This window comes from Myotis myotis, unplaced genomic scaffold (genome assembly GCF_014108235.1).
Source record: "Myotis myotis isolate mMyoMyo1 unplaced genomic scaffold, mMyoMyo1.p scaffold_m19_p_1, whole genome shotgun sequence".
Classification (NCBI taxonomy): Eukaryota; Metazoa; Chordata; class Mammalia; order Chiroptera; family Vespertilionidae; genus Myotis; species Myotis myotis.
The window spans coordinates 173410380-173433152 of record NW_023416313.1 but is presented as its reverse complement, the minus strand read 5'-3'; the positions used below and the strand labels follow the sequence as shown (position 1 = coordinate 173433152).

At 42.3% G+C, this 22773-nt stretch overlaps 1 protein-coding gene across 6 annotated transcripts in view; it reads right to left on the bottom strand.

Moving 5' to 3' along the window:
* CGNL1 (cingulin like 1) overlaps positions 1-22773 on the bottom strand; it is a 159188-nt gene that overhangs the window by 78230 nt on the left and 58185 nt on the right. For all 6 annotated transcript variants that reach the window (XM_036302705.1, XM_036302729.1, XM_036302735.1 and 3 more), the window contains exons 2-7: positions 16451-18049; positions 15387-15481; positions 13492-13597; positions 10472-10573; positions 9751-9899; positions 8485-8620 (exon numbers count right to left, since the gene is read on the bottom strand). In XM_036302705.1, coding sequence (XP_036158598.1) covers positions 8485-8620; positions 9751-9899; positions 10472-10573; positions 13492-13597; positions 15387-15481; positions 16451-18034 — 2172 coding nt within the window. In that variant the 5' untranslated portion in view covers positions 18035-18049. The remainder of the gene's footprint in view (positions 1-8484; positions 8621-9750; positions 9900-10471; positions 10574-13491; positions 13598-15386; positions 15482-16450; positions 18050-22773) is intronic.

The following is a 22773-nucleotide window of genomic DNA, read 5'->3' as shown; positions in this document are numbered from 1 at the left end:
GAAACTGACGTAATTTTCATTGCTTTGTGGGGACATGTCCGACTTTTCCATCTCACTTCATGTCTGGGCCATGGTCTGTGGCCCTTGCTAATGGCTTGCTGCCCTCACTGACGTCACACCCCCTGGAACCCTTAACCCACGATCCCAGTCCTGTCCCAGTCCCCTTCCACCTGAGCAGGGCAAAGGATTCACATTTCTCTAAGCTGCTCAAAGTTCACAGGAGTCACAAAACTGGGGCAACAAGTTCCACTACAAATCACATTACCTAAACCCAAGGGCGTCTGCCAGCAGCTCAGCAGGCATTCCTTTTGCGTTGCCATCTTCACCCCAGACATGCTCAGCTCTCCCCAAGCTCAGAACCCACCCTCTCCTGCAGACTCCCTTCCTTCAACCACGGGACTTGGGCATGACCAGCTCAGCTTCCGCTCTCCCCAGCTCTTGAACTTCAGGCTTCTCCCCAACAACAAAGCCACTTCGCAGCGAGCTGTCCCTTGCCAGCCCGCTCCAAGTCCTTACTCTATCAGCTCTCTTTCCTCCCCTGTCATTTTGTCCCTTTCTGTTTCTGGGCATCTATGTCCTTTCCTTCAGGGCACAAGAATCCTCTGAGTCAAGGGCAAAGAAACAAAAACAAAAATATAAAAGTTTTACCACCAAATATTTTTTTCTGTTTTTAATTTTAGAAAGAGAAGGGAGAGGAAGAGAGGGAGAGAAGGAGAGAGGGGGGAGAGAGAGACATCGATGTGAGAGTGAAACTGATCAGCTGCCTCCTGCAAGCACCCTGACAAAGATCAAACCAGCAACCTGGGTATGTGTCCTGATGGGGAACTGAACCATGACCTCTCAGGGTATGGGGCAGCACTCCAACCAACTGAGCCACACCAGCCAGGGCTACTACCAAACTTTCTGAAAGTATAATTTCTGTTCACTGCCTCTGCTTCTTGACCACCTTACTACTAGTCACTCCTGAATCTCTTGCTATGGCTTTTGTTCCTACTCTACCCAGACTGCCCCCCTCCAAGGTCACAGTGACCTCTAAATCACCACATCCAATGGCCCCTTCTCAGTCCTCACTTTTCTTGACCTTCTTTGATCCTACCCACCTGTCTCCTTAAAATTTCTTATGCCTTGCAGTTCAAAGACAGTATACTCTCCTGTTTTCCTCCCTCAGGCCATTTTTTCTGTGACAATCTTTCCTGGCTATTCTCTCCCTCTTCTCCAAAGCTAAGATGATCCCCAAGAATCCACCTTTGCATTCTTTTTTTTTTTTTTTGGCAAGTTCACCTATTTTTCTCCAACTATTAAGTCTATGTAAATAACTCCCAAAGCTTTACCTCCAATTCTTAATCTGAATTCAGACCTGCACTTCCAATAACCTGCTAGATTGTCTACTGGTAAATTAAGCCCAAAGATGGGGAAAGAGGAAAAGGAGAGACAAATATAGTCCATACTGAGTATCATCAACAATCCAGACTGAAGTCTTCTATCTTAATCTCAATGCCCTTTCCCGGTTTATCACTCACCCATGCCCCCTTCCAGGCTGGAAGCAATCTCAGGCTCCTTGAAAGACACCTTTCTTTTGCTGTGATTCAGTGAACTTTTCTTGACTTGTTCATTTATCTCGCCTCTTTGACCATGTTTTAAAACAACTTTGTATCTCCCTAGCTGCTCAATAAATATTTGAATGAATGAAAAAAAAAATAACCTGCTAGATTGTCCTAAGGGCACCTCAGATTCAATAGGTTTGTGTTTTTTATATTCCTTCCTTTCCACTTCCTTTGCTCATTACTCTTGTGAAGGCACCACCTGCTCAGAAGCTTGGCAGCAACCTGACCAACCTCATCCTTGTTCCCTATCAACAAAAAGTTGGTTCTGTAACATCTTTGATCCTTTCCCTCACCTCCCTGATTTAGACTCTCATTACCTCCTACCCAGGTGGTTTGCAATAGCCAACCAACTGCTCCCCACATCTAGTCTCTCACCTGTGGCCTCCATGACATTAGCCACAAGGCTTCCTCTTTTTGAAGTGCCCTTCTCAGTCCCACCTCCCTCTGCATTTCAGAAAAATCTCTGAAGACTCATACAATATTGACCTCCTCCAAGAAGTCTTCCTTGAATACCCTCCCTGAATACCCATCTCACTTTGGCTGTACTTACACAGCACTTAACACTTTTACTTTGCAGTCCACATATTTATTTTCTTATCTCCTGTTAGACATTCAGCATCTGATTTACTATATCTTAGATGCATGGACCAATGATATCGGGAATGTGTCTGTTCTGGATAATAATAAGTTAACATGTACAGTACTCAGGAGTCTAGAGATACCAGAATGGTTGGTACTGGGGACCTGAGACCTCAGAGAAAAGCTACTTTCCATTCAAGAAGTGTCACTGGTGAGGGGGTAAAAATACTCATATTGACTTAAGTATAACTGCCAATGGAATCTCTGTCCTTTTCTTAGGACATGCACATCCATGGAACCAAGGGAACCTCTGCAGTCTCAGAGTAGAGCTGCATTGCACAGAGCAAGATGTAGCCCTTTAGGAATCCAGCTTACAGGCATTGATAAGCTCAGATGAAACATCAAGGGATTCATCCAGGTAGCTAAGGTAACTCTGGCTCTGCCAAAGCACCAAACACAGAGCAGAAGCAAATATTATGAGAATATAAGCCGTCCTGGTCCTGATATGTATCAAAGGGCAAGTCCTGCTGCTGCCACTGCCCACCCCTCCTCAGGGAGCAGCAGGGACGCCGCCATCACAGCTGCTATTGGCTCCCGGCAGGTCTTCCTGGAGCCTCCCGCCAGCCTCTGCACCCGAGCTCCTGTGAATCTAACCCCGGTTTCCTGCTCTTACTCTCACACGTTTCTCAATTGTTTTCGAGATAAGGCAGTTCCTCTTCCCACACTTATCTTTTCCAGGATGTGTCTGTGTTTTTGAGTTGCCTTTTGTGCACTGCCGCCAATACATGCTAAGAACCTCGGCTTTCTGGTCTACGCTACACCCACAAGCTGCTATCTGCGGCTGGGCTGCTGCTTAAGTGGACTGTGCTGCACGAAACCAATCAGATTACACCTCACCATAGCACTCAGAGCACTTGACGTTTTCCAGGGCAGAGACCAAAGAGCACAGGAGATTTCAAAAACATCACTTCATCACCTCAGAGGCTTGACTGACAATTCTATCAAGCCAAAGAATGGAGAGATCACATGTAAACTTCAAAACATAAATCAACACCCATTAGAAATGAACGTGCCTCTCTACAGACCCCAATCAAAGAAAACAAGGGAAGACACTGGCCGCTCACAATCAGTGCATTCTAACCTAGGTCAGTTGCACACAGTAAAGCAGCCAGGAGATGAAAACCATGTATATATGTGTGTGTATGTGTGTGTGTGTGTGTGTGTGTGTGTGTGTGTGTGGGACTATAAAAGCTGGCTGTGTGTAGCACTTACTACATAATAAGACTTGTGCTAAACATTTCCAAACTAAAGCAAAGACATATGCACTTCCAAAAAGACAAGAAGGAAGCAAAATTGAGAGAAAAAGGAAGTATGCTCTGGGACTAGCTGTCCTGACAACAGGTGCACAAAGACACACACACACGCCAGAATGCCCAATGCAGCCACTGACTTGCCCACTGCATGCTCTATCTCACATGCCACCTATTCATTCCGTGTCAAAATGAGAAAAATACTGATCTAAACCCTCTTCTGCATAAATGCTTCCCAACGGTTCTATAAGATCCCTATCTCTGGCCCATGTTCAATTAAAGGGTGAGTAAATGGTTTTATATCAAGACTGTAGCTGACAGAAAAGTATGCAATTTTTTCCAGAACGATGGCCTATAAAATGTAACAGGGTTGGTGAGAAACATGAATTTTTTTAGTTGTTTTATTAAAATTCCTATAATGTTCAGTAATATTTCTGAGAACAGCCTATCCCCAGATCAATACAATTTCACAACCAGCATATTTTATTGGTACGTAAAGGACTTGCATGCTGGCAAAGGCCGGGGATAAAACACGCCGCTGCTGGAGGGAGGCCCAGCTGTCAGCACTGCAGGCTCCCATCAAAGATGACGGTCAGTAATTAGAAAATCCCACTGCCCTGGCACTTAGAAAGACAGCGCATGTGTACCCATTTCCCCCGGAATGGAGGAAAACACATTTTTGGACAAAGAAGTGGCACAAAATTTGTTCTATGATCATTTTTTGTAACTTGAGTTAAAAACAAAATTTCAAAACCATCAGTCGTTTAAGAATAAAAAAAGTCATGCTATTGTTGGTCAATTGTATGGCTTATCCAGAGAAAACAGGATGATTTTCCTCTCTTTCTTTCTTCCTTTAAAAAAACTAATAACTGCTGTATTCTTCCTTAATGTCACTTTACTGGTTCCACATCGGGACCCAATGTTATTGAACAAAATGGCAAGTCGTATTAGAAGAGATTTCATGCAAGTTCTTGTGCATTGGGCATCTCACGAAATACAGGGCCCTCGGCCTCTTTCAAACATTCAATACTACAATGTGTTTAATGTTCATTGTGTTTAAGAGTCTGTTCTAAGCCAGATGCCATGGAAAACTTGGCCCCAACTGTAATCTGTGATCAGATTCCCCAGGCCGCTTCTGATTAAGAGATGAAGAAGAAACTGAAAGTGACAAGGAGATGGAGTCTATTTTATGATCATGTTTTAAATGTCACTGACAAGTCCAAGGAAACGCGTTTAAAACAGTGCGGATGATCTTCCAGAGGGAAAGAGCCCCACGCTGGCGTTCAGAGCCAGCTGTGCCCTCACTAACCCTGCAGAAGGGCCGCAGAAGAGGCTATAGCTCCCATTACAGGAAAGACGCAACCAGGAAGCCAGCAACGTCAGGAACATTTTTAAGAGAAGATGTGCTCTGTTCCCCTTCCCAGTCTCTCATTACCAGCCTCGGCCTGAAAACACGTCACCCACACCGAGGCGCATAGCCTCCCCCTGGTGACCACTGCAAATTCACCGGTAAACTATTTAATTAATTAAATCATATTCTTTGATAAAGAAGCAAGGAAGCAGATAGCTCATTTCAAATATATGCCTTTTTTTAAATGGTAACATTTTTTAAAATATATTTTTATTGATTTCAGAGAGGAAGGGAGAGGGAGAGAAAGATAGAAACATTAATGATGAGAGAGAATCACTGATTGGCTGCCTCCTGCAGGCCCCACAGTGGGGATCGAACCTGCAACCCGGGCATGTGCCCTGACCGGGAACCAAATCAAACCTGGTTCATCGATCAACGCTCAACCACTGAGTCATGCCAGCTAGGCTAAAATGGTAACATTTTAAAAATAGTTTTGAGCCTTAACTGGTTTGGCTCAGTGGATAGAGCGTCGGCCTGTGGACTGAAGGGTCCCAGGTTCGATTCAGGTCAAGGGCATGTACCTTGGTTGTGGGCACATCCCCAGTAGGGGGCGTGCAGGAGGCAGCTGATCGATGTTTCTCTCTCATCGATGTTTCTAGCTCTCTATCCTTCTCCCTTACTCTCTGTAAAAAATCAATAAAATATATTTTTTAAAAATAATAATAATTGTGATACTGAAATCACTTTATTCATTTGCTCTGTTGCTTGGCATGAAATGGGGGAAGATGCAAAGATGAAATGGTATTGACTTAGCTGTCTAGAAGAAAGAGATAGAGACAAAAATAGGACAAGGTCAAATGTACTAAAATAAAGAATTTAAAAGGATAGAGGGTAATATGGAAAAGGGAAAATAACAATTATATGTTTCAGTTACTGGGAAAATTCAGCAACTTAAGGGACTTCCCTATAGCTAAGATAACATCTTTCCCTTTTCAAATCAGTCAAGTGTCTGCACAAGGGATCATGAAATATGGCAACGTCTTACCTTCTATTTAATTTTGTTTGTGAAGCTACCATTTTTTATTGAAAGCCAGAAACTGTACAATGACATCATTTCTGGGAAATTATCCTTAGGATATTTTTCCAAAAAGTACAAGGATATATGTAAAAAATGTTCACCATATTTTCTCATAATTAAAAAAAAAGAAATAATTTAAGCATAGGAGAATAATTAAATATATTGTGGTTTATCTCCTTAAAAATGAAATATAAATAAAGACTATAAGGTATAACAAGGGAAAATGTTTCTGACATTAACTTTTAAAAGCAGATACCAAAACTGTAGGGACACTATAATTGTCCCTACATTACAGGCAGGATGAAACCCAGCAATGGGTAGGGAGGCAAACAGAAAATGTAGAAATAAAAATCGTTGTTAAGATGTTAGGAAAATAAGTATTTTTCCACCAACCCACCCACCCCCATTTTAAAATTTCATTTTGTGGTTTTAATAATATTTCAGTGATAAATTCACACGTGCTCAAAGCTGCATCCTAATACCCTTGTCTTTGTAACTCTGAGCCCTGAGAAAAAGGCAGAGCCATGATTAGCAGTATAATACCATGAATATGGTGGCTTTTAAGAAATCCTTGGATAAAAAGAGAAATACCAGGTGGTAGGAAAGAAGACTAAAGCCTTCTCAGGAGAAAAGGTCTAAAGAGAGAGAGAGAGAGAGAGAGAGAGAGAGAGAAAGAAAGAGAGAGAGAGGGAGAGAGATGGTCGTGTGGGGAGAAGAGAAATGATTCCCCTCTGTAACCATGTGAAAACGCATTCACGAGAACCCCTGTGCTGTGTGGTCACAGGGCTCAGCTCTGCCAAGTCATGGGGAAGAGCGAGGCTTACTTCTAAAGGGCAGGACCCAAAATCCTTCCGGGGGAATTACTTCAAAACCAAACAAGGAAAGGGTGAGAAAACAATTGACAGAGGAGACTTAACAAGGAACTAAAGCCAGCAGCTTTTAACCCCAAGAACCGGTCAAAGAAAGACTCAGCCCTGGGGGAAAGCAATAGAAAATAAAAATTCAGTACTAACAAGGTACCTTTCTTATTTCATTTTTTTTTTAGCTTTGTTCTAAATTGTGTCATTTTTTGAACTGTACCTACAAAACAAAGATTATTATGGAAATAAATTTCAAAACTATGCCAAAAATGCAGATGGTAATGTTATAGCAAATATCAAAACATCTAAATGGGCACTTGTGTATTTTTGTGACTCTCAATTAGACTCACTCTCCCCAAAAATGTAGATGTTCAAAACCTATTCTTGCTCTCTAATCACTTTTATATGTGTGTATCTAACATCTCAACAAGACGGTAATCTAACTCAGGGAAAAAATAATAACAGTCTTTGTAAAACCCCATAATAATTAACAAATGCTAAGCAGAGGAAAGAGTCGATCTATCCACTTGCTCACAGATTGATAAGAGCTAAATATTTAATAGGGGATATACTAATATGGGTAGAGGCCAGATGGGCAGCCTGTGTCACAGCAAACAGATTCATTCATCCATTCACTTACTAACTCATAACTGATCCATCCAACCAACCCCCAAATATTTACTGAGTGCTATATGTCCCAAGCACTGGGATAAAATGCTGAGCCAGCCATCACCAACCCTGCCCTCCTGGAGCTTACTGTCTTGAGGGCCTTAAACAAAAACTTAACCTGTGCTAAGTGCTGTATGGGCATTAAAGTATTTTCCATGCTTTCCCATAAATAGCATTACTTACAAAGTATTTTTGCCCCAAGTTTAATCTAAATCTATTAGTGTAGAGATCTAAATACAAATCTACTAGAATACAGGGTATAGTGGAACACCATAATGGACACCATAAGGAAATAATCAGACAAATCAGAGGGGCATTGTCCTAATCTCCTCAGAAGACGGATGGGATGGGAGGAGAAAAGCAGGCAGTAGGGAATGAGGGGGAAGGGTGCCGGGATAAATGAAAACAGTGACAGCAATGTGGGATTCTTGATTGGATCCTGGCTGGGAGGTGGGGGGAATACAACCATAAAATATGCCTGGAGGACACGCGGAAAATTTTGAATGAGGGTCCAGGTATTAGAATTATTGTTATATTATATATATTATAGGAATTATTAAATTTTTAGGTGTTATAATAGTATTGTGGTTCTAAGAAAATTCCATAATTTTCAAAGATGTGTGCTTGAGAATTTAGGCGTGAGGCATGGTGTTATCTATAATTTGCTTTGAAATAGTTCAGCAAAGATGGATAAAGTGATGCATGAAAAAAAACAGAAGAATGAATGGATGGACAGATGAATAAGTGGAGATAACATCACAAAATGTTGTCAACTGTTGGATCTGGGTTGGAGCTCTGTGGAAGTTACTGCAGTACCCTGTCTACTTTTCTGTATGGTGGAAGTTTTCCTAAGACAATGTTTAAAAACTATTACACGTGACGCTCTTACAGAATCTAACCACAGGCACAGGTGTGGTAAATGCACAAAACAGAATATGGCTCAGGGTACTCAGCCCCCATCCCACCTCCGCCATCTCACCCTCTTCAGGCAGATGGGGCCTACCTTGTCACCTGACCCCACGGGCCCCCTTACCTCAATCAGAGCCCCCTTCTCCCTGTCCTCGGATCGTTTGGCGCTGTCCAGTTCATCATGCATTTCCGAGAGCTGGTCCTGGAGATCCCTGATCTCCGTCTGGTGCTGTTCCCGTTCCATCTTTACCTGAAACAGCCTGACAAGAAGGAGTCCCTCAGACAGACCTCGGGCTCTGCTGATGCTCATCCCATCTGACTGCAGACCTCCAGATGCTCAAGCAGGGTCATCTAAAGCCCCAAGAAGCCTCCCACTCTCCCCTCTTCCCCCGCCCCCCCCGGCCCCCACAGGACTGTAGACCAGAAGAGTCAGCAAATTATGACCTATGGGCCAATCTGGCCCACTGCCTGTTTTTATAAATAAAGTTTTATTGGAATACAGCCATGCTCATTCTTTTATGTATTGCTTACAGTCATTTGCACAATACAATGGCAGAATTGAGAGGTTCCAACAAAGACCATATGGCCCATAAACTGTAAAGTATTTACTATCTGACAAAAGTTTGCCAACCGCTGCTCTAAATCAAATTCACAACGGTTCTACCTTGTTATACTGTAAAGTTTTTACTACCCCCTAAACTTTCTGATTGTTTTCTTACCAACTTCTTTTCTAAAATTAACCTCTAAGAATGTCTTAAAAGCAAAAACTACGCCATCAAAATTGCCAAGGCAATTAAATGCATTTACTACATAATGTCCTATTTTTCTTGAATTTCCCTCCAGATTTCACTCCTGCTCTAACCTTCGCTTAAAGTTTCCATCGTGTCCACAGGGCTTCTTAGCACTGCACCCTTTCCGACCTCAGTTTCAGATCTCTTTTGCACAGATTTTAAGACACGGCCACAGTGACATGGCCACCGGGCTTGACCTCCCAGCTCTGCAGATGCAACAGAAATATAAACACAGGTCACAGAGTCCAGCACCATCCAGGATAGAATCCACAAGCCGGGAGATTATGGAGGTCTCGTGACGTGCTTTTTGGAGGCTGGGCCCAGGCCCCTTGAAATCTCAGTCCTGAGATATCACCACTCTGCGGTCCCTGCTTCTCACTTACCTACTATAGACCCACTCTAAGGGCTGAAACTTTACAAGACATCCTTTAAGGTGTACGAATTTTAAAATTATTAACCTTTCTGCTTACCAGGGAGAAAAGGAAGAGGGGGCAGCTGTTGTAAATATTTGGAAGACCGGGTAGTACTAAATGGACAAAAAGGTTCTGGCCACATCAGATGAAGAACCAGGAAGGACAGGCCCTCGGCCCAGGACTTACTCCTCCAGGCTTTTGCGGAGCTCCCCCTCACTCTCTTCCAGCCGCCGCTGCAGCACCGAGTTCTCTTTCTCCTTGTGGTCGTGTTGGCTCTGGAGCTCTTCCAAGTTTGCTTTCATTCTCTCTCTCTCTTCCTTGATGTTCTGTTGATTCTAATATGAATACATGTGATTTTAGAGTACCTCCACCGTACATTTATGTTACGCTGAAACTTTACAATACATCCTTCTAAACTCTGATGGACTCTGTGTCTTTGCACTTACAGTATTAATTATTAGTGATGTCATTAATTATTAATCAAACTACTTAATTAAGGCATAGTTGTGTGTAACTAGAAGCAATATTACATATTTAATGAGTTGTAATACTTTTAAAAGAGAAACAAACACAGCTAAATCTCATTGTACTATTTCAATTACTCAGTTCCAATATTTTATAAGCATTTCGTTTTCTACTGGCCTGACTGAATCCAATAGTGATTCTTTTTCTCTGTCAAAGCAAACAGTCGCTATATGCTTTGGGTTGTTTTTTCTTCTTGTTGTTGTTTTAAGTTCTTTGGTCAGTAGGAGCCAAATATACAGGGATTTACTTCTGTGATGAGAGGAATGTTTCTTTTTTGGGAGGAATATTGGCTTTCAATTCACTTGGGCATCCCAAGGTACTTAAAATATTCTTTACCAGTCAAGAAGGAAATGAAAAAAATAACTGAGGAAAAATCAGATACCTTGACTTCCAGTTGAAGCTGTCTCTGAAGTTCAGCCACTTCTGTGGTCAACTTGGTTTTTTGTTCCAACAGATCTTTGACTTCAGATGAAGAGTTAGAAGCCTACAGTTAATTGCAAAGATATATGCATTGAAATGTTCAAGATGATTTATTTTCATTCTCTTTCCCCCAAAATATAATCAGAGCAGTAACTCTAAAATCTTAAGATCCCAATGTAGATCCCTACAGAGAAGGGGCACGAGGAAACCTTCTGGGGTGATGGGAGTACCCTGTATCTTGATCTGGGTGGTGCTTGCATTTGAACTATGCAGTTAAGATTTGTGCAATTTACTGTAAGTTATACCCAATAAAACAATGTAAAAGATAAAAATAAGTATTTGTGAAGATTCATTTATTGCATAAAGTAATACCCAAAGCCCATGTCTCTGTGTTCCTAAGGCCCTTTGTGTAAAAATCTATTACAAACTTTTCATTAGATTGGGAATTACTGCTCCATCACCATCAATGATATTTTTATCCCTCACTCTGTATATGCCTGGATGCAAGCAGTAAATAACTGTAAGCTGGCTAAACTGGCTGTCTTCTTTTAGATGTCACATTTCCATAATGGAGAGAGATAGAATGAAGAGGGATCTGATTAAAGAGTCTATTAGGAAGCATCTCTGATTGAGTATGAATATTAATGGATCTCATTTTTTTCTTCCTTGGATGTAATAATAGGATGATGTTCTCAAAAGGATTTGGCTAAAAAACTATAGCAAAGTGGTTAGAAAACTACATGGTGAGGAAGGGGGATAAAAGCAGGAATCAAAGCTGGAAAAGGCAGTGGCTTGGCCCTCATGCATCTGAATCCAGGTGTGAGTTGTGTCTAATGAACCTGAAAAGAGGTATTTCCTCACTTACTCCTGTGAAGTTAACCAGAGCCCCCAGTCAACAAAAACACAGGACTTCCAATTCTCTCAGATAAAATGAGAACAATCCATTTTAGAAATCTAAACCCGACCCACCATGGAACTTGCACGCGCTCCTTCCCAAGCAGAACCCCTGCCTGCTTTGCTGTCGCTTCCCAAGATGGTCTCAGTCCACATGGGAGAGGGGCCTTACATTCCCGCACAGAAAACCACTTAACTGGCCTTTGCCAGAGAATAATCAGATTCAGAAAATAACAGGGAGGAAGAGGGAGTAGGAAAACATGGGCAATTAAGCCGTCAGAGCACTGCTATCAGAGCCAGAAGTCTAAGGGCCTTAGTTCACCTTCTCACCGCCTTGCACTTGATTCCCAGTGCTTCTTAACTGGTCTCCCTTCCTCTAATCTCACCTCTTTCAGAAAGCTACAACAGGAATGAATTCTTAGGAATATGGCGCTACTCATTCCTGTATAAAGTCCATCAGTGGTGGCCCATCACCTTCAGTCTGAAATGGAAACTTATGTGATTTCTGAGGTCTTTCCTACCTGGTGCTTCGTCCCCACGTGCTCTCTGCTCCAGCTACACAAAATTACCTCCATCCCCTAAACATAGCTAACACGTGCCTCTTTACATTTTATATTTGCTTGTGCCATTCCCTCTGCCTACAATGCCCTGCCTTCCCTTCTTTCAGAGAATTCTATAATCTTTTGAGACGCCATTAGTGTTAGTGACTCCAGAAGGGCTACCCTGATACCCCTAGTCTGTGACCCACAATGACAATCTTAACATTAAGATCAAAGCATGTCAAAACAGAAAAGACCAAAGGATATATTCCCCCTAAGAATATGCAGGCAAATGAAAAGCAAGAGTCAGAGTGATAATTTAGATTTAAGACTTTTAGCAAAAAAATCCCAAGCTAATTTTAAGAACTACGTAGCACTCCTGAAGCAAAGTATAAACTAAAAATTCCCCAGTGGGAACAGTTAATATATTTGTACTACAATAAAAATTATATACAGGGTGGGCAAAGTGGGTTACGTTGTGTGTATACAACAGTTTATTCTTGTATTATTATTTATTATTGTATTTTCCATACAAACAACTGTAAACTGACTTTTGCCCACTCCTGTGTGTATGTGTGTATGTATATGTGTGTGTATATATATATGTACATGTACATATGTATATATATGTATCTATGCATACACACATCCATACACATAAATATACACATACATATATATCTCTATTTGATGGAGAGCAACAGTCATGGTTATCTGAGTGCTAGGGGAACACTGAGCAGTAGAGAAAAAGTCGTAGTTGATGCCTAAAAATGTCCTCTATCCAATTTTCCAACATTGAAAAGAAGCTATAGACTCATTTCCTGTCACCTGCCTCTGGGTAGCCTCTCTCTCCTGCCTTTGCAGAATTCCCCTGGGAGGAGAAATGGGTTCCAATGCATAGTGGCGTAGGACGGAGGAACAAGTGTTCAGTCGTCTCCCTTAAATGCTACTTCCTTTCAGGGTACAAGGTGTGCGTGACATATAGCAGATGTTCATCAATTATGAGACGAATCCTTTTTTAACAAAAGCAATCTCCAGTCCCAACTCGAATTCAATACAATCAGTTAAACAGACAGTTTTTTAAAAGAGTTTGGCACCACACCACTCCTTCCTTTCCCTTCCACCAATGCTGGTTGGCTTCACCTGCCTCCATTCCCTAGTTTCTTGTTCTTATTCTCTTATTTTTTACTCTCTGAAGTTCCAAAGTTTGGGGCCAAGCCAGTTCACACCAACCTTTCAAATCTGCCTATGAAATCTATCCATTAATTTGCTTAATTCTTTCTATTCTTATTTCCTCTTTCTAAATTTGTTTCATTCCATTATGTTGGTGTTTTTTTTTTAATAAAATGTCTTAAAAACCTTTCTGAGAAAGAGAAGCAGAGTATAAATTCATAACTTGTAAAACGAGATCTCCCATCTCAGGTCCAGCTCACTCCTCAGGAAACTTCCCACTTGGTGCCATAACCCACTGTACAGACGGAAGAAACAGCAATGTGCCTGCCACATCCCGTGTTAAATGCCCTCTGCAAGATGCAAAACTTCAACTTACTTGGTGACTTCCTTGTGTGCTCCCTGCTGCTCGAGACTTTAAAGTCTGGATTTTCTCAAAGACCAGGTTGACTTTCCTTTTAGTGGCATCATCATTATCAGTGCTTCTGGAAAAGAGGCAAAGGAAAAACAACAGTGAGGGGAAACCACTGGTCCTAGAATATTTTATGTGCCCTGACACACAGACAAGCCCTTTAAGAAGACAAATTGCAAGAGGCATGATTTTTTTTTGTTTACAAAAATTTACAAAACCAGTGTTAAATGAGCAGGGTGGATGGTGTATTTTTTCGTCAAATAAATTGTCCTATGGTACCACTCAATTTGAGGCAGGGGTTCCCACTTTCAAATGTGAAAGAGACATAGCAACATTCTAAATGAGCTTGGAGAACACATCCAGGGAAAATGTAGTAATTTGCTGTTTGATTCAAATGAATTACATTCATTCCAACAAGGAATTTCTCCTCTATGTATGTCTCACACGCACATACATTTTTACTTTTAAATCTTATGCTTAAGAATGATTTGCAGTGATCTTTAACTTGATTAGCCTATGTCTAAAAAAACAAATCCCCAAGCCAAGACTGTCAACACAGCAGTCAGTCCTCTGTCTAGACTTTGACAGGTAATGATTGGCTGAAGTCTTATTAACCTCAACCACATCTTCTATCACACATACCTGACAATTAGGGGAAAAAATAGTTTTTTAATAAGTTTCCTTAAATAGGTGCCTCCCACTAAAGTCTGTCTCAGATCATGAACAAAAAGAAATAATAATAATTTAGAGAGCCCAGCCAGGTGTAGCTCAGCGGTTGAGCGTCGACCCAGGAACCAAGAGGTCACTGATTCGATTCCTAGTCAGGGCATATGCCCAGGTTGCGGGCTCGATCCCCAGTGGAGGTCCTGCAGGAGGCAGCCAATCAATGATTCTCTCTCATCATTGATGTTCCTATCTCTCTCTCCCTCTCCCTTCCTCTCTGAAATGAATAAAAATATATAAAAAAAAATTTAGAGAATTTTAAAAATCAAAAGTTCTTCTACTTTAACCTTAACATGGTAAAACCCTTCACAGGGAGGCACTGATAACTAGCTCTTAGCTAAAAGAATAAAAGTATCTCTTTGGTTACTGTTGTTTTTTAATTCCAAAAGAGCCCTTATCTTATAGTTTGAGCCTGACCACTTTGTCAGGTCTACTATTACTGACAAATAATTGTAAGGCTCAATACAAAAAACACAGTGTTTTGATACCAGTGAGTATTTGCCACGTGACTTCCAGTCATGTCCGACTGTAACGCTTTTTCTCTTTTTAATCACATCTGATGAGAGAACTGAAACAGGAACCTCGAATTCCTGACCTGGAATTCCAGCGCCATCGGTATCTGAGTAAGGAGTGAAACCAGATTACGCACACTCAACCTCCAAGATAAGTATGTGGCAAGCACTGCTTTTAAGTGACTCATACGTGCTTTTAAAAATACTGGAAGCAGGGGCTCCTGGCCAATGTCAACGCTGGGGAGGGAAGGAGGTGTTTTTATTTGTAACTTCTAATAATAAGGGGTGATTGGAAGTAAGGTGACAGCAGACTTCATTCAAAACTGGACAACAGGCATCCTTCCTGTCTTTTGTTTTTTAACAACAAATTCAATATAGTCATTTTTTAAAATACATTCAATTTTTAAAGTACAATATCACTCCCTATACTCCCCTTGCCTGATCTTCACTTCCCACCACCCAAGATTTAAACGAATGCTGTTGTGAAAACTCCAGCCATTGAATCTTAACCCTCCAATGGCTCACACAGGGCGGCGAGGGAGGGGGCAAAGCAGAAGGTCCCAGAAAAGGAAACGAAGAGCCCCACAGAAATGACAGTACTGTGCTCCTTTAAGGAAAGGCACTGACCCTTCCTTGAGGTAATTGTAGAGGATCTGCTTGGCCGTCTCCTCGTTGGTTTGCTGCGTGAGCTCCTGCTGGCCTTTTAACAGGTCCGGCGTGGCCTGGAACAGAGGGCGTCATTAGATCCCTGGAGACAGACAGTGTTTCCAGGCAGGAGGCGAAACCGGGAAGCAGGAGCTTCCAAACACATTCCTCCTTTCCAAAGTGATTCCTCAGGTAAGGACCCTCATTACAGCTGGCTCTACCACTTGCTAAGTAGCTCTGTAACCTTGAGCAAGTTACTTAACTTCCTCACCTCAATTTTCTCACCTGTAAATTGAGGTTAATAGGACTTGCCTTCACAGGGTTGGTGCCCATCCTGTAACATATAACAAATAGTGCCTGACACTTACTAACCTTATTATCATTTTTATCATTATCATTAATGTTTTTATTGTGTCTAGCAAAACACTAAGTGTACCACTTAAATAAATTCCATCACCTGGGTGAAGCTTAAATTAGGATTAACCTACTTTCTCAGGCCAGAAATTAGCCCCGTCACTCAAATTCATGAGGATAATTAACGCATCTACACAAACCTAAGCACCCAACCTCTGCGTGGAAACACATTCCACCTACTTTCTGATTTCACATCCAAACAAAAGGTAAAGGCGAACCTCTCTGTAGTGTTTGACAAATTACTTTATAGACAAGACCCCAGTGGAAATCTAACTGTACTTGAATTAACTTAGAAAACCATACAATCAGCAGTAGGCCATATCTTTAGGAAAAACTTTTTAAAATCCACGTGTGCCCTGGCCCATGTGGCTCAGTTAATTGATGCACTGAAAGGTTGCCTGTTCCATTCCCAGTCAGGGCACATGGCCAGGTTTCCTGTCACATCACATCGATGTTTCTCTCTCTCCCCCGCCCCCCTCCCTTTCTCTCTCTAAAAAATACAATACAAAATATTTTTTAAAAAATCTATGTGCAATCACCCACTCCAGATGCAGGTATATATTGCTCTAGCCTCCTGTAGCATGAGGCTGCAGGAATTAAAAAGGGAGGGGAAAAAGACACCCTAGTCTTACCTGGGTATTTGAGGTGGACCCAAATGTCTTCACAGAAATCTTCTTGGCACCAGAGTCAGGCGACGCCGCTCGCCCGCGGTTCTGTAACATCAGCGTAGCAGTGGCCGTTTTGATTTCCTCCTCCTTTTTCTGCGCTGGGAGGGAGGCTGCATGCGCCGGGGTACTTTCCTGGCCACCTTTGCTTTCCAGAGCTTTCCCATCTCTGCTCTGCTGGGGAGGCCTGGGGTGGGCCCCCTGCGGCTTGGCGGAGGCGTGCCCCGGGCTCTGCCTCCCGCGGTGGTGCTCCGGGGCCTGCCGCTGCGGACACACCTGCGAGGGGCGCAGGAGGTGCTCGCTGGACTTGCCCAGGTTCCTGCTGAACTCGGTCAGGTACTCCGAGTTCCCCTGGAGGCCGAAGGGAAAGGCGCTGTCCACGCTCCGGGACCTCTTCCTGTCTTCGGGGTGGATTCTGTTTCGCCTCCCAGACCTGCCCCTTCTCTGCAGCCCAGGTTTTTGGTCGAATTTTTCGATCAACTGATCCACGCCGGGCATCGATCCCGTATCGATATCCCGCCCGGTTCCTGGCAAGAAGGGGATATACCTTCTGTTTTCATGCCGATTCACATTGTCAGCGTGGAGGGCACATTCCTGGTCGTCCAGTAAAAAGCGGTACAAGGAGTTGGCCGAGGTGGGCGTCGTGGACGTGGAGGAGGACCTCCGGGAGCGCGCTCCGTCCAGGACGGCACCCGCGGAGTCTTGGCGCCGGAAGGGAAGCACATCCGGCCTGGTTTTCTTGGCTTCGGGGTGCGGGTGCGGGCCGAGGGCAGGTGGGGGCCTCACGCCCGGGGAGGGGGCCTCCGCCGCCGCCGGCCCCTGCTTGGCGCAGCTCTGCACATTCACGCACACGGAGGTCTGCTTCTTGGGGTCATCGATGACCACCGAGCTGCATAAGCGAATGGCCGTCACGTTGGACTTGGCCAGCTCTTCCAGAGGAGGGCTGGCGGGCTGGGAACGACTGGGTTTGGAAAAGTAAGTCCAGCCCTTCTTACTGTTGGTGCCTTCTTCTGTTAGGGTCTGTAGCCAGTTACTCTGCGCAGGTTGGTGGTTGTGTAAGCTCAACTCATTCTTCTCAGGGTCGTAGGGCTGCAAAAGCTCGGGATGCCTCTGAAAGTTCAGCACCTGCGATGGCTTCCCGGGCCCCTCTTTGCATTCTAGAGCTCCATGCTTGCCCTCAAAGAGAGGGGGCTGCTTTGGGGTTCTCCCTGAGCTGGGTGGGGCATACGGGTTTTCTGGAAAGGGCAGCTCGTCCGCACTGTCCTCCTCTAGCCCAGCCCCGTTGCTGGGATGCACAGGCAGGTCATTTATCACTGGCGGTGGAAACGATGGCCCATTTTCAGAAAAAGGTGTGCCTGGCAGGCAGCGCTCCGTGTTGTTCAGGACTATGTAGGGGTGGCCATCGATCCCCTGTACCCGAATACTGACCCCGTAGGAGCCTGCCTTAGGGTGCTGGGAATTCCTCAACTTCTTGGTTTCATCACTGGCCAGCCTCAGGTGGACACCGTATTCCTGCTGCACGTGTTGATATTCACCAAAGTACAGCTCCATGGTTCACTGCTCCCGCTACCAGGGAAAGATGGGGTAAAAGAGGACAGTATGTTAGAATTCATTAAGATTATGTGGGGAAACTTCAAAGGTCAGAGAAAACAACACACTTTAAACAGCAAGGAAACTTCCAGAACCAAATGCTTGTCCAAGCAGGTCTTTCTGGATGCCCCCGGGCTCACGCAACCATGGTGTTTGTCAACACAGGGCTTAAACCCTGGCCTCGGGGTGGATGACTTGGTGTAATGATCTGAAGTCTTTGGCATAACTTCATGATTCTCTTTCTAGATGACCGGCTGTTCTGGTTGCTTCATTTTTTCCCCCCCCCTTAACTGGTTTCCTCACACTTCATGCCATTTATTTTTAACCAGTAGGGATATTCCAGTTACCAGCATGTGAAAACAAGGTATTTTTCCATGAACTTAATTAATAGTGTTCTGATGCTCACCACTTTTCTTTCTTCCTATACCGTTAGTTTTTCTGTCAAAACAACCCTCTCCACCTTTCCAATGCATAATCCTCCTTTGAAATCTTTATTTGGATAGACCGTTTGAAACATTTGAAACCTTAAGGAATATTTTGAAAACAATTTCAATGATTTTTTTTTTTCTTACTAAAAAAGATCGAGTAGCATATTGATCTGGAAAATGTCATTTAAAAAAAATGGGAGACTCGGAGCTCTTTATTTTGGGATGGGTCCTAATGCCAAGAATCTCTGCCTTCACCTATCTGGTGTGTGGCCACCCTTGTCCGAGACTGCACCCCGATACCAGCGTGCCACACGGGAGGTCTCACCAGAAATCCACTTCCCTCCCACTGAAAAATCCAACAGCAAAGGAGATGCCAGAAGAGCAGTAAGAACTGGTCTCAGGTCAAGGCTGTCTCATGTCTTTCAATGTTACTAGTCTCTTTGAGTCTCTTTATATACTGGAGTCAATCTCATAGCATGTTTACCAAGAAAATCGCCTATCTGATCCACATTTTCAAAGTTATTTGCACAGTGTTGCAAAGTATAAATCATTTCATTTCTATATCTATTTTTCATGATCTAGTTTTGTCTACTTGTGCTTTCTTCACCTATTTCTTGATTATGCAGGTAAATATATATGTTTATATATCTTTTAAATTATTGTTTTCCCGAAAGAACTAGCTCTTAGATTTAGCCTCTTTTTTTCGTTTTTCTAATTTATCGAGTTCCACTTTGAGCCTCATTTCTTTCTGCTTTCCTTTATTTTGTTGTTTTTGTTTCCAATTTATTGATTGGCATGCTTCATTTGTTTCTTTTCATTCTTTAATTACATTCCATAAATTGTGATATGTGAGTGTGTCAGGAATTTTGTTGGTTCCTACTAACAAAGAGACCCAAAATAGCGACTTAAGGGTTAGAATTTTTTTTCCCTAAGAGGTAGAAAGTCCAGGCTGGGATGAATGGATCCCTGGATATTTTGGAGGAACACCTTTATCTTTGCGCTCATCTACCTTTAGGTGTATAGACACCTTCTGATTACAAAATGACTAATCCACTATCACATATGCAAAGGCTTATTAGACAGCTCAGTCAACCTTCATTTTAAGCTCTGCTGGAAGCCCCGCCCATCTATAATCCCTTGCATCTTATTGGTGAGACCTTAATCATATAGCCACCCCCTCCCCCCAAGTTCTGCTGACTAAAAGGAGGCCTGTGAAGAGGGTTTTTAGCTGGTCAGTGACTCTCAACAAAATCAATATTCTGTTAGTAAGAAGAGAGAAAAGAATGGACACTGGCAAAGCAGTTCTCCACCAGAGTAATGTTTCCATTATTATTATTATTATTATTATTTTTTTTTTTTTTTAGGGCTATCCATTTATTTTATTTTATTTTTTTTTTCATTTTTTTTTTTTTATTGCTTAAAGTATTACAAAGGGTATTACATATGTGTCCATTTTATCCCCCCGCCCTAGACAGTCCCCTAGCCTCCCCTATCCCCCAATGTCTTATGTCCACTGGTTATGCTTCTATGCATGCATACAAGTCCTTTAGTTGATCTCTTACCCCCCTACCTCCTGCCCCGCAACCCTCCCCGGCCTTCCTGCTGCAGTTTGACAATCTGTTTGAGGCAGCTCTGCCTCTGTATCTATTATTGTTCAAAAGTTTATAATGGTCTCTATTATCCATGAATGAGTGAGATCATGTGGTATTTTTCCTTCATTGACTGGCTTATTTCACTTAGCATAATGCTCTCCAGTTCCATCCATGACGTTGCAAATGGTAAGAGTTCCTTCCTTTTTAGAGCAGCATAATATTCCATCGTGTAGATGTACCACAGTTTTCTAATCCATTCATCTACTGATGGGCACTTAGGCTGTTTCCAGATCTTAGCTATGGTGAATTGTGCTGCTATGAACATAGGGGTGCATATATCCTTTCTGATTGGTGTTTCTGGTTTCTTGGGATATATTCCTAGAAGTGGGATCACAGGGTCAAATGGGAGTTCCATTTTCAGTTTTTTAAGGGAACTCCATACTGTCTTCCATAGTGGCTGCACCAGTCTGCATTCCCACCAGCAGTGCACAAGTGTTCCTTTTTCTCCACATCCTCTCCAGCACTTGTCGTTTGTTGATTTGTTGATGATAGCCAGTCTGACAGGTGTGAGATGGTACCTCATTGTTGTTTTGATTTGCATCTCTCGGATGATTAGTGACTTTGAGCATGTTTTCATATGTCTCTTGGCTTTCTGAATGTCCTCTTTTGAAAGGTGTCTATTTAGGTCCTTTGCCCATTTTTTGATTGGATTGTTTATCTTCCTTTTGTTAAGTTGTATGAGTTCCCTATAAATTTTGGAGATTAGGCCCTTATCGGATATGACATTGGCAAATATGTTTTCCCACACAGTGGGTTTTCTCGTTGTTTTGTTGATGGTTTCTTTTGCTGTGCAGAAGCTTTTTATTTTGATGTAGTCCCATTTGTTCATTTTCTCTTTAGTTTCAAGTGCCCTAGGAGCTGTATCAGTGAAGAAATTGCTTCGGCATATGTCTGAGATTTTGTTGCCTTTGGATTCTTCTAGAATTTTTATAGTTTCCTGTCGTACATTTAAGTCCTTTATCCATTTTGAGTTTATTTTTGTGTATGGTGTAAGTTGGTGGTCTAGTTTCATTTTCTTGCATATATCTGTCCAATTTTCCCAGCACCATTTATTGAAGAGACTATCTTGGCTCCATTGTATGTTCTTGCCTCCTTTGTCAAATATTAATTGAGCATATTGGTTCGGGCCGATTTCTGGGCTCTCTATTCTATTCCATTGATCTATATGCCTATTCTTGTGCCAGTACCAGGCAGTTTTGAGAACAGTGGCTTTGTAATACATCTTGATATCTGGTATTGAGATCCCACCTACTTTGGTCTTTTTCAGGATTGCTGCAGCTATTCGAGGTCTTTTTTTATTCCAGATGAATTTTTGGAGAGTTCGTTCTAGATCTCTGAAGTATGCCGTTGGTATTTTAATGGGAAGTGCGTTGAATTTATAGATTGCTTTGGGTAGTATGGACATTTTAATGATGTTGATTCTACCAATCCATGAACACGGTATGTTCTTCCATCTGATTATGTCTTCCTCTATATCTTTTTTCAACGTCCTGTAGTGTTCTGAGTAGAGGTCTTTTACCTCTTTAGTTAAGTTTATTCCTAGGTAGCTTAATTTTTTTGGTGCGATGGTAAACGGGATTGTTTTTATAATCTCTCTTTCTGAAAGTTCACTATTGGTGTATAGAAATGCCTCGGATTTCTTGGGGTTAATTTTGTATCCTGCTACATTGCCAAATTCATGTATTAAGTCCAGTAGCTTTTTGATGGAGTCTCTAGGGTTTTGTATGTATAATATCATGTCATCTGCAAATAAGGACAGTTTTACTTCCTCTTTTCCAATTTGGATGCCTTTTATTTCTTCTTCTTGCCGAATTGCAATGGCTAACACTTCCAGTACTATGTTGAACAGGAGTGGTGAGAGGGGGCATCCCTGTCTTGTTCCTGTTCTTAGGGGAAATGGTGTTAGTTTTTGTCCATTGAGTATGATGTTGGCTGTGGGCCTGTCATATATGGCTTTTATTATGTTGAGGTATGATCCTTCTACTCCCACCTTGCTGAGAGCTTTTATCAAAAATGGGTGTTGAATTTTGTCAAATGCTTTTTCTGCATCAGTTGCTATGACCATGTGGTTTTTTTCTTTCAATTTGTTTATGTGATGTATCACGTTTATTGATTTGCGGATATTGTACCATCCTTGCATCCCTGGGATAAATCCTACTTGGTCATGGTGTATGATCTTTCTGATGTACTGCTGGATCCGATTTGCTAAGATTTTGTTGAGGATTTTGGCATCTATGTTCATGAGGGATATTGGCCTGTAATTCTCTTTCATTGTGTTGTCTTTACCTGGTTTTGGTATTAGGGTGATGCTGGCTTCATAGAATGAGCTTGGAAGTGTTCCTTCCTCTTGAATTTTTTGTAGTAGTCTGAGGAGAATAGGTTTTAGTTCTTCCTTGAATGTTTGGTAAAACTCCCCTGTGAAGCCGTCTGGTCCTGGGCTTTTGTTTGCTGGAAGCTTTTTGATGACTGCTTCAATTTCTTCCGTAGTTATTGGCCTGTTGAGATTTTTAGATTCTTCCTGATTGAGTTTTGGAATGTTGTATTTTTCTAGGAATTTGTCCATTTCCTCCAGGTTGTCTAGTTTGTTGGAGTAGAGCTGTCCATAGTATTTTTTAACAAT